General features: G+C 49.5%; 2 protein-coding genes across 15 annotated transcripts in view; one reads left to right on the plus strand and one right to left on the minus strand.

Annotated features, from left to right (window-relative positions):
• Nucleotides 1-2,924: 2,924 nt before the first annotated feature.
• On the minus strand, nucleotides 2,925-16,146 carry NR2F2 (nuclear receptor subfamily 2 group F member 2). Of its 3 annotated transcripts, none has more exons than XM_082735632.1 (3): nucleotides 15,533-16,146; nucleotides 7,186-7,713; nucleotides 2,925-4,394 (listed from the first exon to the last, which is right to left on the minus strand). In XM_082735632.1, the coding sequence occupies exons 1-3, from the start codon at nucleotides 15,573-15,575 to the stop codon at nucleotides 4,120-4,122; spliced, it is 846 nt and encodes a 281-aa protein (XP_082591758.1). In that variant the 5' UTR covers nucleotides 15,576-16,146; the 3' UTR covers nucleotides 2,925-4,119. The 3 variants fall into 3 exon arrangements, with proteins under 3 accessions (XP_082591758.1, XP_082591757.1, XP_082591759.1); XM_082735631.1 differs by lacking the exon at nucleotides 15,533-16,146 and adding an exon at nucleotides 9,289-9,876; XM_082735633.1 differs by lacking the exon at nucleotides 15,533-16,146 and adding an exon at nucleotides 7,941-8,694.
• The window catches only part of LOC309867182 (uncharacterized protein), a 101,137-nt gene continuing 96,568 nt past the window's right edge, over nucleotides 13,084-17,652 (plus strand). For 5 of the 12 annotated variants that reach the window (XM_082735641.1, XM_082735642.1, XM_082735634.1 and 2 more), the window contains exon 1: nucleotides 13,646-14,926. The gene's annotated coding sequence lies outside the window, so the exon portion shown is untranslated. Of the gene's footprint in view, nucleotides 14,927-17,652 lie in introns of all 12 variants that reach the window. The other 7 variants (XM_082735646.1, XM_082735645.1, XR_014313021.1 and 4 more) reach the window with 6 other exon arrangements.

The raw sequence follows: 17,652 nt of genomic DNA on the forward strand, positions 1-17,652 counted from the left end.
GCACAAACCCCGGGGCAGCCCCTGCATTAATGAGCGCGAGCACTGACCAGGTCTGTAAATACTGGCTTCTCCCCCTCCCCCGACACCATTCAAACATTTCAGATGCTTTGAGGATACAGACTTTTGCTTTTCCTAATTTGGCTCCCGTTGGGAAGGGAGACATGAAATAAACTCTCCTAATTACAAGGGGAGGGGGTGGCAAGAGAGGGAAGGGGATACTGCGTTCCCAATATTTCCCCCTACGACTTCTCCTGTAATTACAGAACAATCGAGGACCGCACTCACTCGCCAGCAAGAGTTTAAAAGAGGGTTTTCTGCCTGCAGATGGAATGGCCTTTAGTCCCCCCCTCTCCCCTTTTTTTTTTCTTTTTGGTAACCAATGTGTTTTCTATTACCCGGCCCTGCCGTGCCTGGCAGCCCGGCGCTCGCGGTGCAATGGGAGACGCCATGTTGGCTCAGCTCATAGGACCAAGTCAAAAGCGAGCTTCGAGGCAGAGTTTCACACGCTCGAGCTCCCCCTGACCGCCCCCCGCCCCGACCCCCCCCCCCCAGCCTGTCGCCGCTTCGTGCACATCCAGGGAGTGCAGCTCCGCGCGCCCGGCACCCCGGACTTTCCGGGGGCGCTGGCGGAATTCCGCCGCACGTAAGTGGGGGGCGGGGGCTGGGAGGGGGCAGGCACTTTTCCGCGGCTGCTGCCAACTCCAGGCCCCCGTCCCTGCGAGCCCGCCGGATGCAAACGCAGCGGTCTCCGCGGAACCAGCCCCGGCCGTCGCCCGCTAACTTTGAGCCCCAGCCCCTCGCGGCCCGGAGAGGACTAATGCTGAAAGGCCGAGGCAGGACGACTGCGAGCCGAGCGAACGGGCTACATTCCCAACCTCCCCCCACCCGCCCCTGCCACCCCCCCGCCCCAGCTCAGTCTTCCCCCAGGTTTGTTTGAAAGTGGCGAGAAGCAGCGATCGCCTCTCTCTCTCTCTCCTCGGACTATTGTTGCATTTCGCGTCTAACTGGGTTCTCTCACACCCCCGAGCGCCAAGAGGAGGGAGGGGGAGCGGGTTGGGAAAAGAAATAAAGCGAGCTCAGATCAGATGGAGAGAGAAAAAAAAAAAAAAAGGAGAAAAAAAAAAATCCCAGCAAGGAAAAAGAGACACTTAAAGGGAAAGAGTCGCCATGTTTAGCAGCTTTTTTAAAGATCTCGTCAATTTCACACAGAACGCACTCGCTGGGTCCCAGCCCTGGTCTTTTGTCCAGTTCAGTTGCAGCAAAGATCTTTTGTTCTAACTCAGCGTGAAAAGAAAAACTTTCTTTAAATGCAATAAACTTAAACCAAACTCAAGACTCTAAACAGATCCTCCTCCAGCCACTCTAAACATATACAAGGGGTTTTGTTTTAACCGTTTGAAAAATTTTGGGTCCTGTTTTTCTGCCTTGCAGACCCCAAGCTCATTGCTGAAACTCAGAGAGAGTGAGAGAGAGATTTCCAATGACTAGAACACATGCTTAAACCATAATAAAACAGGGACTGTCTTTTGCTTTGAAAATCATAAATTATAATTTAATGCCAATAATAATTTACAACAAATGGCTGTTTACAATAAACTAACACAAAACAAACAAGGAAAGGGGCCTGTGTTTTACTTATTAGAGAAACTTCACACACTCACATGGATAGCACTTGCAAGAGGAGAAAATAAACAACAACCGACAAACCTCGAGCTAAAGGTCAGCGATATTCTGCCCTAAGAACATACTTGTATTTATGTATGTATATATCTACAGAAAGAAGCTGGGGGTCAGATGGAGGACTCTGCTCAAATGCACAAATCAGACAGATTTTTCTGGTCTGCATGTATTGACTGGAACTGAGTTATCAAAGTTTAATACACTTTACAAAATGATCCCTTTTCTTCCATCGCCCCTACCCACCCGCTCTTAAAATTAAACTACAACATAGTGAAGGATGGTGGGGAGGGGATGCTGGAAAGCCTCAATAAGAGCAAAATTGGAAGCTCCCACACACTGAGCTTCCTTCAAACCAGGAAAAGAGAAAGGGGGGGGGGGGACTCCAAAACAAAATAGCTACTACTTCCAAATCAGCATACTCTGTAAAGTTTCCTTCCTTCTTTCTTTCTCTTCTTTTTCTTAATTTGGCTTCTAAGGACAAAGGATCCCAAGAGCAGTACAGATTGTATCTACACAATCCGAAATGTCAAAATGTCGATGTGTTTTTATGTACATAACTCCAGTGGAAAAGACTCCCTTGACCTGTGGTCATGCTCTCACAGAATGAACGTAAAGGGGGGAGGGGAAAGGCAGGCCAACGGCAAGTTATCATATATACACTAAAAAACAGACCCTTCAGCACTCTAAGCTACATCACTGAATTTGAAATCCTCTCAACAACCAAGCTAGATGAGAACCACAAAGTATTTTTAAAAATCAAACCTACTTAAGGAAAAACTCACTGCAAACAACTGCCTCTATTTACAATGCTGTGATTAGCTTGCTAGAACGGTCTTCTGCTTAACTGTCAGAAATGTACAAAACAGTATTTTTTTCTGATCATAAAATAGATACTGATCTCAAGATTTCTAATACTTTCCACAATACCTTCCCTAAGCAGGCACTTAAGTGTGACAAATATAAGGGCCTTTTTTTCCTGGAAAATCCATTTTTAATTAAAAGGAGGATTAAGTGAATGGGGGTGGTTTACTATATCAGTATGGCACTTCCTAAACCATAGATAAACCATTAACTTCAGCTTCTCCCCCCACACACACACCCAAATTAAACAGGCAAATACTCTAGTCCACCTTTGAACAAACTGACTGAGGGCAGTAAACAAATGGACCCCCGGCCCGGCTCAGCGAGAGCTCACAGGGGCTCTTCTCCATGAGAAAGACAGTGAGTGGGGACAGCCAAACAGATTTCAGATATCAAATAATATTTTAATTTCTGAATACTTTCAATTTTCCTTGGAATATAACACACAAAGACTCGACCAAACAGTTCAGTTATTATAACTTTTACAGTATACAGAAATGTTGCACTTAAAAAAAAACCTTCAGTTTTTTTTAAAACACAAACTGTAAACTCTAAGATACTGAATCAATCACGTTACCTATAAGTGCCAACAGTGTTATTTTGTCATGCTGATTTCAATGGTATTTTTTAAAAAGGGAAAATATCAACAATTATAATACAAAGGGTTTGCAAATATACAAACAGATATAGGATTTTCGTAACAATTCAAGAACTAAGCGGGACCCAATTCAAATTACAAAAGTTCACTTTTTATTCAAAACCTCAGCATGTGTCTTGGACACATTCCTTGGCTGCCAATAAATTCCACAGTTCATTCTCTTTCTTAAAATATTTTTAAAAAGCTAGGTTTGTCATGGTGTCTTTTTTGGGGGGGGCAGGGTGGGGAAGTTAAGTGTATGTGGTTCCTCCAGTTCTCAAATTAAGAGTGCTCAACTTCGCCTAAAATTTTTGGTCACCACTTCTAAGTGCGTTTCCATCATCTCTGAGTTGCCTTTTAAAGTTTTATGTCTTCCTATGATATTTTCATGGACTCAGTTTTAATTCTTGCAGAACATATATTTTAAGGATACACAGTTTTTAAGAAGCCAAGATTATATCAAAACTTATTATAGAACCACAGAATAAACTGGTTTGGAACCAGAAAAAAGTACAAAAAAGAACAGCTAGAGGTACATAGACACAGGACAATTAATAATTTGGAAAAAAAAAAAAGACTTACTGTCTCCATTCTGCTAATTTTCTCCCAATCTCCTTAAATGCACTTTTAGCAATATTTTTCAAAAATTTACCAAAAAAAGAAAAAGACTAATTTCCTTTTTATACAAAAATGATAAGTAGCAAGTTGCTCTGACCGACACAGGAGTTTTTTTTTTTTTTAATGCATTCTGTAAAAGTTCATTTGACAGTCTTTTTTTTTTTGAAATTCACAGTCCATTAAATTCTTCCCCTCTCTTCTTTTAGCAAACTTGTAACATCCTTTTATATCCTTTCTTAACAGAAGGAATTTAAGCAAACAAACCAGTCTTTTGCCTTTTCTTTCTCTCTGTTTCACTGCCCCTTCTTATTTTGATTTATTATTTATTGAATTGCCATATACGGCCAGTTAAAACTGCTGCCGGACAGTAACATATCCCGGATGAGGGTTTCGATGGGGGTTTTACCTACCAAACGGACGAAAAACAATTGCTCTATGACTGAGGAGGAGACCGTGCGGAGGGAAGGGAGGCGAAGCAAAAGCTTTCCAAATCGCGTTGGTTGATTGGGGTACTGGCTCCTAACGTATTCTTCCAAAGCACACTGGGACTTTTCCTGCAAGCTTTCCACATGGGCTACATCAGAGAGACCACAGGCATCTGGAAGAAAGTTAAAAGAAGAAGAAGAAGAAGAAGAAGAAGAAGGGGAAGGAGAAGAAGAATTCAGTCATCAGATTAAGAGGTCTGAAAAGGGTCACATGAGGTGTGTGTACAGGGCTGTCAAACTGCCCCGACCGGAGTTGGAGCAAATGCCTCTGTGCTAAAAACCTGGGCGAAGGGGAGCGGGGTGGTGGTGGTGGAGAGAGCAGGAGATGATCCTGGGGTATTTGCTTTAAAGTCAAACACAAGCTCAGTGCACTGCAGGCTTTCACTGTCCCAGTCCTCAGGCTGGGTCCCTGGGAGGCCCCAAGCAAAGTGCATTGGGTGAAATCTGGCTCAAGTCAGTAAACAGACAGACAAACAGATGAAACCAAAACTGCCAGGGCTCCTCCCCCTCCTCGTCTGTAAATAATAGTTTGGCTTATAATTATATAGTTGGGGGGGGGGGGCAACAACCTGGCCCAGCCTCTAGTAATGGCGTCCACGACCCAGCCTCAGATTCTCCCCAAAGAGGGCGACTCATTTTTCTCCAGTCTTTGAAACTGATTTAAGTGGCCCTTTAAAACTGATCTTGTCAGTATAGCCCTATTGAAGGGCAGCCATGCAAACTGTGATCTCTCTGTTCATTTGAGCTGTTTCTTTTTCCCCTTTTCTTCTCTCTCCCTTTTTCTCTTACCCCCTTTATTTATTTATTTATTTATTTATTTATTTATTTATAAAACCCAGGTCCGTCCAAGAAGAAACCCCTCCCCTGTTATCTTCAGGAAAACACTTTTCTCTTTCGGATATGTGAAAAATACAGTAAGTGCCTTTGAAATGAGAGGCTTCTCAGTGAAGGCGGTGCAGGTTGTGACCTGACCTTTTTGGGCTCCCTAGACAAGACTGGGGCGAACACATGCATATTGTGAATCCTTAAAACAGACATCTGAAAACAGCCGCCACTACCTCCACCCCAAGAACCAGAACACATATGCAATTTCCTCCTGTGTGCATCTAGGACTCCGCACGTAAAGAATGCATAGGTGTCTGTGGTCAGGAATTAAAAGATCTGTTTGCACAGGACTCCCTCCCTCTGCACTGGTACACTGTGTGTCTCCCTATGAATCAGATAAGAGGGACCTTTATCTCTTTGTGAGGCGATTTGCATTCTCCACACAGGCCTCTACATTTTGCAAATAGTAATAAATTAAACTGTTGAGACAGTATCAGGCATTTCTTTCCTTGAAAGACCAAGAGTAAGGTTGAGAGCTAACAATGATATTGAGAAATTAACAACACCCCCATCATCTGGGCTCCTGGGCTGGATGTAGTAGGGTTGTGGGATGGGGGTGAAGGTGGTTGTGGGGTATGGGAATATCCTGCCTGCACATTTGCATCCGGCAAATGTTCTAGTTATGACAGTTCCCCTGAGAAAAATACTCCAGATCCAAGCCTCTCTCCACACAGCTTTTCCTCACCCAGACACTGCCCTTTCATTGGTTACCTCAGGACTTTCAAAGGCAGAATTTGGGGTGGCTGTGTGTGGGGGGGTGATGTGTGAGAAACAGCAAGGTATAACAGACAGTGGGTTAAGGGCTCAGAACCCTGCCATCGGTTGAGCTAATGACTTGGGCCCCTAGATTTCCTTCAAACAATAAGGAAGAAATTGTAGATCTTTTTGTCTGCCACAGGAACTACTCAGCACTCCTAGTGTCCAGATTACAAGCTGTAAAAACTGCAGTTTCTAGGTTCTAAGCCCTACCAACATCCCAATGTTTGTTATTCTGAATTGGGAACCCCTCTCCCCTCTCAGGCATGACAAAGGGATCAGCTGACAACTTAGACCCAGAAGGCGGAGGGGGTGATTTCCACCCACCTGGGGTAGGCTGAACTCAGCCTGGAGGCAGCCAAAAGGCTCAGGTGTGGCCCAAAGTGGAAAGCCAGACACCTTCAAAAATCATTTGGCCTCAAGAGTTAATTAATATTAGATCTATTACTCACACAGGTTAAACTACATACAAACTAATTAGATTTCATAATGCAGTCAATGATGGTTTTATATCTCTGGCAACATTCATATCCAGCCCCAGTTGGCATACACTTTGGGTTGTTTGAAAATTGCCTTAAGTGTTTGCCTGGGCAGAGAAAGCAGGAGGCCAGAGTCTTCCAGCCCTCGCAGACATTCTGGACACTTACGATGGCCCCTTTCTTTCTCTTGCCCCTTCCTGAAAGCTCTTCCTCCTCTCCTGGCAGTCTGCATTGTTTTAATAAGAATATGATTTTTAAAATTGCTGCCCTCAGGTTGGATTTGCCTGGAGCTCTAACTCCTGCTGAGTTAGCAGACAAACTTTTCCCCTGCAGGGGCAAACTTTCCCCTGCAGAGATGATGCCAGGACCGCTCCAGTGCCCAGAGGCATCTCCTAGAGGCTCAGCCAGGGTGACAGAAAACGAGCCATGGGGCAGGGGAGACAGCACAGGCCCAGCTGGCCCAGAAGGCCGGGAGCTAAGGGAGGGAGCAGGAACATGCATCCCAGCCTGGCAGGCTCAAGAGGCTTTCACATGGCCCATTTTGAGAGCCTATGTCTGGAGCAATCTTCCTGCAGTCCAGCCTTCCCCTCTTGTCCCCTGGACAGGCCTGGTGAGGCCCAGCACCTACACAGAGTTCCCACTCCCAAGTTTGCTCTCAACAGTTTGGCCTTTCAAGGGGGTGGGGGTGAGGGGAGGCTGTGCCCAGGCTGGGGACTCCCAAGTTCTCTGGTCCCTAACTCTGAGCTAGAAGTCCTTGGACTGAGAGGGCAGGGCTCCTTCCTACCTGAGGTGAACAGGACTATGGCCTTGAGACAGCTGTACTCGGCGGAGTCGACGTGCAGTGCTTTGAGCTTCTCCACTTGCTCTTGGAAGATCCGTATGTGGTCCATAAAGGCGACCACTCGGTCGGCGGACATGGGAGAGGCGTGTAGGCCGGCGGCGGCCAGGAGCGGGGCGACGTGGAGGGGCATGGAGCACTGGGCTGCATTGAGCACGAACAGCTCGCTCCAGGTGAGGCGAAGCAGGGCCACCTGGTCGGTGATCTGCAGGTCAGGGAAGAAGGGGATGTTCCGGGCCCACTCGACGGCGCTGAAGAGCATCCGCGCGGCCAGTTCGCAAATGTTCTCGATGCCCATGATGTTGTTGGGCTGCATGCACTGACTGCCGAAGCGCGACGTGGGGTAGGGCTCGGCGCGCAGCAGCAGAGAAATATATCCGGACAGGTACGAGTGGCAGTTGAGAGGGTCCCCGTTGGTGAGCGCAAACTGCCCGTGGGTTGGCTGGGTGGGCGGCATCCGGCCCCTCTGTACCGCTGCGGGGAGGAAAGGAGACACCCCGCCGTTAATGACCAGCCTCGACCCCCAGCTCCCCCGGCCCGACCCCCACCTGACCCAGACCCACGAGACGCGCCACTACCGGCAGGCCTGCCCCTGTCCCCGGCGCGCCAGGGCCAGAGACCTGGAAGTCACCGGGAGCCCGGCAGCGCTGCTCTCAAACCACCACCCAAGCAGGCTCCGGCGGCCAAAACGGCACACTTGCCTCCGAGGCCCGCTCGGGGCTGGGCCGCCGAGGACCCAGAATTGACCGCTTTGCCTCGGGGTCCCCGGCACTGGGGGCGGGAGGTAGCGTTCTGGGGGCATCTTTCTTCTTTACTGCTAAACAGCTGATATTTCTTATTGATTGGAGGAGAGGGAGCGGGAGGGGCGAGTCTGGGTGGCGGGGGGGAGGGTGAGACGCTTTTGCAGAAAGACACCAGGGTTCACCCCAGACGGCCTGCGGCCACCCCGGAACAACTCTCCCCCAAACCCCGCAGCCCCAGCCCGGCGGGGAACCCCCGGTGAGAGACGAGCGGAAAGCCGAGGTCTGGCGGCAGCCTAATCAGTGTGCTCGAAGAAAGAGAGACGGAGGGAGAGGGCGGAGAGAGAGGCCGGCCGAGGCGAGAGGAAGCCGGGGAGAGGCGGGGAGCAGGCGGCCGGCGCCGGCGTAGCCAGGGCAGGGCCCGAGAGGGCCGGGGAGAGCTGGCGAGGCTGGGGCTCGGGCTGTTATCTGACGCCGGACCGGGAGAGTCGCTCTCGCAAAAACACAAAGAAAGCCCGGCGTTCGCTCGCCCTAGCCCGGAGCCCGCGCCCGGCGCCGTGCGCGCCATTGGCCGAGCACGGCTCACGGCGCTCGGCGAATTTTATATCACAAAGACCCAACTCGCGCAGAGCGAAAGCAGCCGCCGAGGGCCCCTCGCCCACCCTTCCCTGCTCCCTAGCGCGCTCTCCTCCTTTCAAAAGTGAAAGGAAAAAAAGAAAACAGAGGTATTTTTTTTTTTTTTTTTAGCAGAATGTTAATCCACGGAGGGTCACATGAGCGCTGCCCGGGCAGCAGCGTTAATACGGCGAAGTGCATAAAATTGCCATTTGTAATTTGAACCTCCTGTACAAAAGTACAATCTCAGGTTTGGTTTTTTTTTTTTTTTTTTTTTTGAGAGGGTGGGGGCTGGGGAGAGGGGTGGGGAGGAGGGACATATGTTGAACATGCAGGAAAAACAAGGGGAGAGAGAGAGGAAAGGCAGAGAAGTAAACCAGGCTTTGAAACAACAACAGACAACACCCCATCCCTCGTAGAAAGGCGAACTCGAATGAACTCGGAATCAATGCAAAGAAAATGAAACAGCCCGAAGAGAAAGTAGAGGAGGAAATCAGTCGGCCAAAGCATGCGGATTTGGGGGTCTGGGTTCCAGTGCAGAACTTGTTTCTAGTATAAAACCCCTTTCAATTGCAATACGAAGAGAAGAGCTTGGGGCTTCTGCGTCCTTACCCAGAGCAGGCTAGCCAAACGCACCCAGGGCCCCGGGACCCCAGGCGAGGGGGGTGGGTGGGGAGAAATGAGAGGCCGATACCTTCCCGTCTCATGCCCACTTTGAGGCACTTTTTGAGGCGGCAGTACTGGCACTGGTTGCGGTGGTGCTGGTCGATGGGACAGTTCCGGTTGGCGCGGCACGTGTAGCTCAGGTTCCTCCGCACGCTGCGCTTGAAGAAGCTCTTGCAGCCCTCGCACGTGAACTGGCCGTAGTGCTTGCCGCTTGACTTGTCCCCGCACACCACGCACTCGATGTGTTGCTGCTGCTGCTGCTTGTCGCCGCCCGGGCCGCCGGGGCCGCCCTGGCCACCGGCTGCTGTCTGGGCCGGCGTGCTGGCCGGGCCCCCTTGGCCCGGCGTCTGTGGCGTGTGCGGGGCGCCGGGCGGCGGGCCGGGCACAGGCGGCGCCTGCGAGGCCTGGCTGCCCTGCGAGCCGGGCACCTCGTCCTGGGGGTCGCGCCACGTGCTGACTACCATTGCCATATCTATGGGGGCCGCGTCCGGACTTCCTGCTCCCCTGGCTGCGGGCGGCGGCGGCTCCCGGGTCTCGGGCTCCGGCGCGCCGCCTTTTGTGTGTGCGAGGGTGCGAGAGGGCGCGGGAGGGCGCCCCGGGTGGCTCGGGGGCTGGTTGGTTGAGGTTGATTAGTTTTTCCTTTTTTGTTTCTGCTTTTGCAAAGTTTTGTCGATGGCTTGTCTGGCCCGGTGTGTTTGTTTTGTTTGTTTCCCTCGGCTCAGCTTTGTTGGTTTCGGGGGGCTTTCCGCCCGGAGGGGAGGGGAAGGGGCCAGGGGAGAGAGAGTGGGAGCAGAACGTGGAGAGAGAGGGAAGGGAGGGAGAGCTGCAAGTCGATTGTCTGGCTTCAAGACAGAAGTAGGAGGCAAAAAAAAAAAAAAAAAAAAAAATCTCTCCAAAGATCTCGCTCGCTCTCACTCTCTCCCTCCCTCTCTCGTTCACTCTCTCGCTCTCAGAGCTGGTGTGCCGAGGAGTTGGAGTAGGAGGAGGAAGAGGAGGAGGAAGAGGAGGAGGAGAGGCGACTGTCCGGGGGCCAAGTCCAGGGCAGCCCACAGTCAGCCATTCAGGAAAGCCATCGAAATCAGGACGACTGGGAGAGCGGAGGCGCCGGTCGCGGGCGCACCCAGAAAGCCCGGCAGGCCGGGGCGGAGGCCGGCGGCCCGCGGAGTGGCGGGAGCGCTGCCCGGGTCCGGGGGAATCAGCATGAAAGTGGTCCGCGTCCGGCGCTGCGCGGCGTCGTCCTGGCGCTGGGCCGCCGCCGCCGCCTGCCACGGGCGCCCGGCGCGCGCCTCGCTCGCTCTGGCCGCCGCCGCCCGCTTTCGCCGGATGGAGGCCGCTCGCTGCTCCCTGCGGGCCGCCCGGGCCGCCGCCGCCGCCGGAGCCGCCGCCGCCGCCGCCGAAGCCGCCGGGTCGGGCCCGGAGCCGCCGCGTCTAGCGCCGCCGCCGCCGCTGAAGCCGCTGCTGCCGCTGCTGCCGCCGCCGGAGCCGCTGCTGCTGCTGCTGCCGCCGCCGCCTCACACACATAGGGAAAGAGTCAACTCGCCGGCGGCGGGGGAGAAATGATAAAAGAGAGAGAGGAGGGCAGATCACCACCTAGAAGCACATCCTTCGTGCGCAGAGGGGGGAGAAAAAGACGGAGAGAAAGAATGAAAGAAGGGAAAAAAGGCAGCACGGCACCCGGAGAAAGGAGGCAACTCGGGGAGAGGAGGAGGAGGAGAAGAAAACACACACGCGCGCACGCACACACACACCGCGGAGAGAAAAGAACAGAGAATCAAAGTGATCAAATATGCTAAAAAGGGGGGCGCGGGAGGGAATGCGATTTATAGGCGCCGGGGCTGGCAGAAGTGGCTTCTCCGCGATCAGCTCACTGAGCTCTCTATATAGTGAACTTTGACACGACTGCTGCAACTTAGCGCACGTTGCCATGGTGACGGCGCGCCTTATAAGGCAGCAGCCGGGGTTGGCCTGGCCAGGCGCGCGCGCGCCGCCCCCTCGTCGTCATTGGCCGGAGCGCGGCGGCCCCGCCATGGCGGCCGCGAGCTCAGCCCGGTCCTAGCGCGAGCGGCGTAGCAGCGGCGGCGCGGGGAGCGCGGGGGGCCAAGGGGGGCGGGGAGGGGGCGGCCGCGCCGCCACCACCGCCAGGCGGGGGATGGGCCCGGGCCGGCCCCGGGCACGCGGCCCCCGAGCTCTCTGCACCCCGCACCGGAGGTTTCCGCCCCAGCGGGGAGAGGAGCGCGGCGCGCACACACAACGCCTCTTAAAGGCTCCGCGAGAGGCTTTGGATGGAATCGAGGACTTCGCCTCCCGCAACTTGGCGATGCCACGAAATCCGTCGCTCGCGCACCACCCGGGACTCCCGGCGCATCTTTGTGCCCACAATGCCAGAGAAAGAGAAAAGTTCCCCGGTTTCTTTGCAGAGGGGTAGCGGGTAGGGGGGTAGGAAGGTGCCGGGAACCGAGCTTGGAGACATTTACCAAACGAAAGATTTGGTCAAATCCGGGTGATGGTAGACCCTTCTCGTAATCGACTCTGATCACTTGCTTGGTTTCGTGGCTTATTTCTTTTTAACCTTTTTGAGGAAAAAAAGCCGTTTAGCGTCTATCTTTTCCTTGTAGGGTTAACATTTCCCAGGTATGTGGCCTGACATTTTAATTGCTCAAATAAAGCATCTCGGATGCTGAGAAGCACAAGTAGACTTCATCTCATTGTCATGACGCAATTAAAATCAATTTTCCTCAACTTTATCCTCTCTCATTAGTTATAGCTAACTCACAGCCCAGCGTCCTGCCACACACCCAGTCGTGGAGAGAGGTGAATAGAGCGTTCTGCGCGCTGATGGACAAGCGGAAGCAGCTTCCCAGGCTCCCCTGTGCCTACCCTCTGTACACACATGTAAGCGCACATGTATCAGATGCACATTTGTCAATGTACACAGACAAAGACTTCAGCGACTGTGCTTCTAGGTCATGGAACAGTTGAGTACGAACTTCATTGTTCCTCAAGTTCCTTTTAAGCATCCATATAGTCATTAAAACACAACCAGAGATTCTGCTCCAAATTGGGAATAATATCAAGCACAACTCACAAAAAACCACACACACGCCATGGTCTATCTCAAGAGATTCACTGCAGTAAGAACAACTTCATAGCCTGAGCCCTGAGCCATTCCGCTCAGTGTGCTAAAGTCATCAACATGGATGTGTCTCTGGATTCCAGAGCGTTTGGTTTTAAACATCAAACAGGTAGAATTGCCCCCACAGAATACACTATATTTCAACGCAGTAGACTTTTGGTTTGATTATGAGAAGTTAGTGAATTGTGACTGTTCAACATTTATGGAACAAAATTTTGACACCATCATACACATTTTTGCACCGAGAAAAACCATAATCTGGGACGCCAACCAGATTTATGAACAATTAAAATATTTGACATAAAATACAATGAGCTTCAGGAAACATGAACACATATAAAGGCTAAATTAATGACCACAGGAAGGCATCCTTGATAGTTCAAAAAAAATTGACGAGATGAAAGATTAAAAAAAAACAAACATAAACCAGACATATAATTGACCTGTGCTGGTGTACATTTTGCACTTGATACCCTTTACACACAGACAGAATACAAGGAAGGTACTAAGTGAAGATGTAGGCAGACAGGGGCTAGTTTTTAGGGAAGGAGAAACACCCCCCACCCCTTACACTTCATTCCTGAAGCCTTCTTAGCCCTCACCCCATCTCCGCTGAAATCACGTATTTCACTAAAGCTGCAGGTGCTGGGATTATTTGAAAGTTAAAAAGAAAAGAAAAGAAAAGAAAAGAAAAGAAAAGAAAAGAAAAGAAAAGAAAAACAACAACCATAGTGGACACTGAACTATCATAAACGTGGTGTGTAATGAGATTGCCACAGAGAGAGAAGCAGGCTGAGAATTTCAGGTTGATTAGAGACACAATATAACTTTCTCTTAAAGAGGACAGAGGATGGAAAAGAAATCATTTCAGAGAAGGTGTTATTTTTTTCCCCCCTTCCATTTCAACCCCTATGATTCAAGGGATTGCCTAATGCTACAAATGTCAGTAGATTAGGGGCAAACTCAGCAGAGATGTGGCGGGGCTGTGTTGAAATAGGAAATCTAATGGGCATACCCATCTCAGTTTAATAGAAGATGGGAATAAATGTAGGGAAATCTTAATCTCGCCTTTTGAGTGCAGACACTTCGATAGCAAGATCACCTTTTACAGAAGTGAAGTGGGAAGTTTTTGAGGAGAAAAAGCTTCCACGGTACAGAGATTTTTGGTATTTGAAATGCGCTCTGATGGCCTCAGATTTAAAATGAAGAATTTCCTCATCTCTTACAGAACTGAAGCCTGCTACACACATGACCACAGGGCTGACATGAAATCAGAGGTATTTCACTCTCATTTTAGGATTCATTCAGTTCTGGGAAGGCTATTAAAATTCCAAATAAATAAATAAATGACCCTATCAATTATAGTTAATTTTACTGCATACAAGAAGAGAAAGACTGCAGACTGAGGGAAAAAGTGGGGGGGGGGATATTTTAAAATGTCTTCTTCAGAGATGCTCATTTCCCTTGAATAAACAGCTCTAAGACTAACAGATAAATATCAATATGTCGTGTTCAAAAAAAAAATCCAGCCCAGTCTTTTATTGTAGATGTAAATTTATTTTAATGAGAGGAATGGCAAGCTTTAATTTGGCCGGAGAAAGTTGGAAAAACATTTGTTTTACTCTGGTGAAAAAAGAAAAAAAAAAAAAGAAAAGTAAACCCACCCAGGAATATGATTTTCTTGCAGAAAGTGGCCTGATGGCTGTAATTCTCCACAAATTAAATCACAATATGAATACAGACCCCAGCAAATGCCGAGTTTAGCTCTGAACTCAGTAGAAACCAGTTCTGTCCACCAGGATTCATTGAATTCCTCCTTTCCCTCAATCTAGTCCGTGTGTGTTTTTCTCTTCCACCACACTGGAGCTCCATGAATAGGGAAAGGGGCTTCCATTGTGTCCCTCTGAACTTCCAAGTCAATGCAATTTTTAACCACTGGCTTGTGGTACTTTGAAAATCACCAGGGGCTGTCAGAGTTGGGTCCTCTGAAAAATTTACAGTGCTAAATCAGAGCATATGCTGGGAGGGAAAAAATTGCTTAAGATTGGAGCAAGTACAGTATCTGTCTGCCCCCTAGTGTAAGAGTCCTCGCTGCCTAAAATTCAACTTTAAAAGAAAAGGAGCTCTTAAAGGGAAACGACTTTGAGCTCACGTAGGCATAGCAGAATGAAAGTTCTGTACATTTTAATCTAAATAATTCTTCCGGATTTAAAATTAATTGGCTCTGGCTTGGTTGGACCGGATTCGGATCTCGCCACCTCTGCGCTTCCCGAGTCACTGGCGGAGAGGTGATGATTTTTTTTTCCCCCCTGAACTGGGTTTATGTGCGTCCCCCTCACCCCCTCCTCTCTTTTTCTTTCTCTGTCTCTGTCGTCTCTCTCGCTGGCTTTTTAAAAATGAGGAACCGTTCCTTGAACGTTCTGGACAGAGCACAGAATTGCTTCTTAAGTCAGCCCGACGCGGTTGCAATAGACAGCAAAAAGGTAAACGTTTGCCTGAAATCCGCACGCCAGCTCCACCACCCCGCCCGATGGTGAGTACCCTTCTCGTCGCGATTCTCCTAGCTTTTACCGAGCGCTCTTCTCCCCGAGCCGCGGCCGAGGGCGCCGGGCACAGCTTTCCTCCCTCCCTGCCTGGCTGGCTGTCAGTTGCACAAGGTTGCAAAATAAAGCGCAGAGGCAAATCGAACAGTAAATTCTGATACTTAGTGCGAGCCTCGCAGCTCCTTTGCTAGAAAAACCGAGTCGTCTGTTGCTTGGAAAAACACGCTTATAGGACTGGCTTTTAGTTTGCTCTATCGAAGGAAATGAGTTTGAGGAGACAGGACGAGGAGACGGGGAGGCACCGCAGTCTTTACGCTTCGGTTTAATCATATTTTGGCAGCTTTGCAATTGTATTTTTCCCCCTCTTCCCCCCTCCACCACCTCTCCTATCACACACATGTAATAAAATATGGCAATGCATTGAATTGACGGCCCCCCCTCCCCAAACCCCTGAAACCACAGTCCTAGGCATTTCATACACGTTAGCAAACCGATATTTTGAAAAGCCCCAAGTCATCCCCAGCCCCACACAGCACAAGGAAAAAAAAGTGAGAAAGGAGAGAGAGAGAGAAAAAAAATACTGTAAGTAAACATACCAAAACCATATTTGCCTTGTTCAAGGTCCCAAACCGCTTGCATCTTCCTTCTAAACTGGAATAACTCTCCTTTAGTTTGGCGGGTGAAATAAACGCTTTGTTGGCCCCCTGAAAAGATGTGTCTTTGATAATTAAAGAGAATCTCCTCCTCGGTGTTTATCTAAGCGATTGTGCAAACTGATAAAAAGTAGGCACTAGCCTGCAGGGAAAAAGAGGAAAGGTGAAGGGAGAGATCTTCCACCTTAAGGAAGTGCTTCCCCATGTATTAGGCGTTCTCAGCCTTGGAAAACCCTGCACACTAACTTTAGAGAGACGAGGTTTCAGGGAGCTTTGTACATAGCTGCTGAGGAATGCAAGCCTCGCCTTTAAGAAAAAAAACCCCAAACCGTAGGTAGGAGATGTCTGGAGTGATCCTTGTCTCTCATCTCATTCCTTAGAAGGAAGAGTGCGTTGTTACACCTTGTTTGGGGCTGGAAAGACGAGACTTTAAAAACACCCGTCCAATTGAAAAAAATCTCCCAACTTAATGAGTTTAGTCGGAGGCTGGAGCAAAACGGCTCAGCCGCAGCAGAAAACCGCCAACAACTATAGGCGATATTGCAAAGCAAGACGACCCGAGGCACAGCCAAATTCCACTGTTTGGGGTCGAGAGGGATGGAGGCTAATCCTAAAGCAAGTTGGGAAAAAAACAGAGGTGGGAGAGGAGGGGGAAAAAGCAGCAGCCTAGCAGCCTGGCAGACAGGCTCCCCTCACCCTGGATCAGAGATAGAACTTGAAACAGGAGGGCAACATTTTTCCTAGGAATCCGTTGGAATCCTCATTTTTCTACTTTTAACTCAGGTTCCCCCAAGTGATTTTTCCCTCTCCCCTGCAGATCCGTGCCCCCCTTTTCCAGTCTCCATTCTAGAACTTTCCTGAGGAGGAAACCTATTTCTTTTGGGGGGAGGGGTTCCCAATTTCAAGTCTTCAAATAATGAATGCTTAATTAACCCCCTCCCTTCACCCACCCTCCCAAATGAAAAAAGGAAGCAGGAATACAGTAACTAGAGAAAATTGAGAATAAACTATCTTGCCTCTTGCAGTTTTAATACAGTTTTAACTAATGGATTTTTTTGTTTTGTTTTAAGAGAAGAATAATGGGGAAACACGGATCTTTTATTTTAGGAAACTGTTATGGTAAGATGTATGTCAGACTTGACAAATGGAACTAACGCTCTTCGGCTGCTTCTTGTCCTTGTCTTAAACAGGAATTAAGTTAAACACAGTGCTGAATGTTAATTACATGTTTACTGGCTAATGAAAATTACAAATGGTTTTGCCACCTCAAACAATGATGAAAACTCTGAAGACACTGTAATTATATACTTTGAGGGAAATAACTCAGAATATTGATCATAAGAAGTGTAAATCTTTTTTTAACTATTCATTAATACCATAAATATGGGCTACAGAAGTTTTTCCTTGTGGTTTGTCTCATCAGTTATATCGAGTGGATGGATGGTGAAGCTTCTCTGGGGAGGTGGTGAACTCATTCTCTTATAGAAGGAGGCCACTTGTGTAACTCGGGGGGGTGCCCCCTCCCTTCCGCCCCCGCCCCCTTTAATCCCGGCAGGAGGTCGAGGGATAGTTCAACAGGGGGGCTGGGCTCAGGGCAGGTGAAGGTGATCGCGGCCCAGCCTCTCCCCTCCCCTGCCCTCCTCTCTCCTTTTCTCCCTCCTCCCTTCCCTGCCAGGTCTGATCGATGACCGTCTTCCCCAGCCTGGGCGCCTGTCGGATAACCTGGCATTCGGTTTCCTTATGGAGGACAACTCACCCACCGCAACCCAGCGATGCTCCCCTGACAACTTAAGTACCTTCCTTCAGAGGTGGTTAGGGCAGTTCATTGCAAGAGAAGAAGGCGAAAGAAAAAAAGAAAAAAAAAAAAAAAAGTTGAGGTGGAGGGGGTTACTGGGTAAAGGTGGCTCAGGCCGCGGAACCAGAACCGGTTTCCCTGGGTGGGGAGTAGAGAAGTGTTTTTTGTTTTGTTTTGTTTTGTTTTGTTTTAACTTTGGCCTGAGTTGTAACTCTGCACTCTGTAGCGTGGCAGTCACTCCGATCTTGGGGGTCAAAGGTGAGGGCTG

The sequence above is a fragment of the Mustela nivalis genome, assembly GCF_964662115.1.
Source record: "Mustela nivalis genome assembly, chromosome: 6".
Lineage (NCBI taxonomy): Eukaryota > Metazoa > Chordata > Mammalia > Carnivora > Mustelidae > Mustela > Mustela nivalis.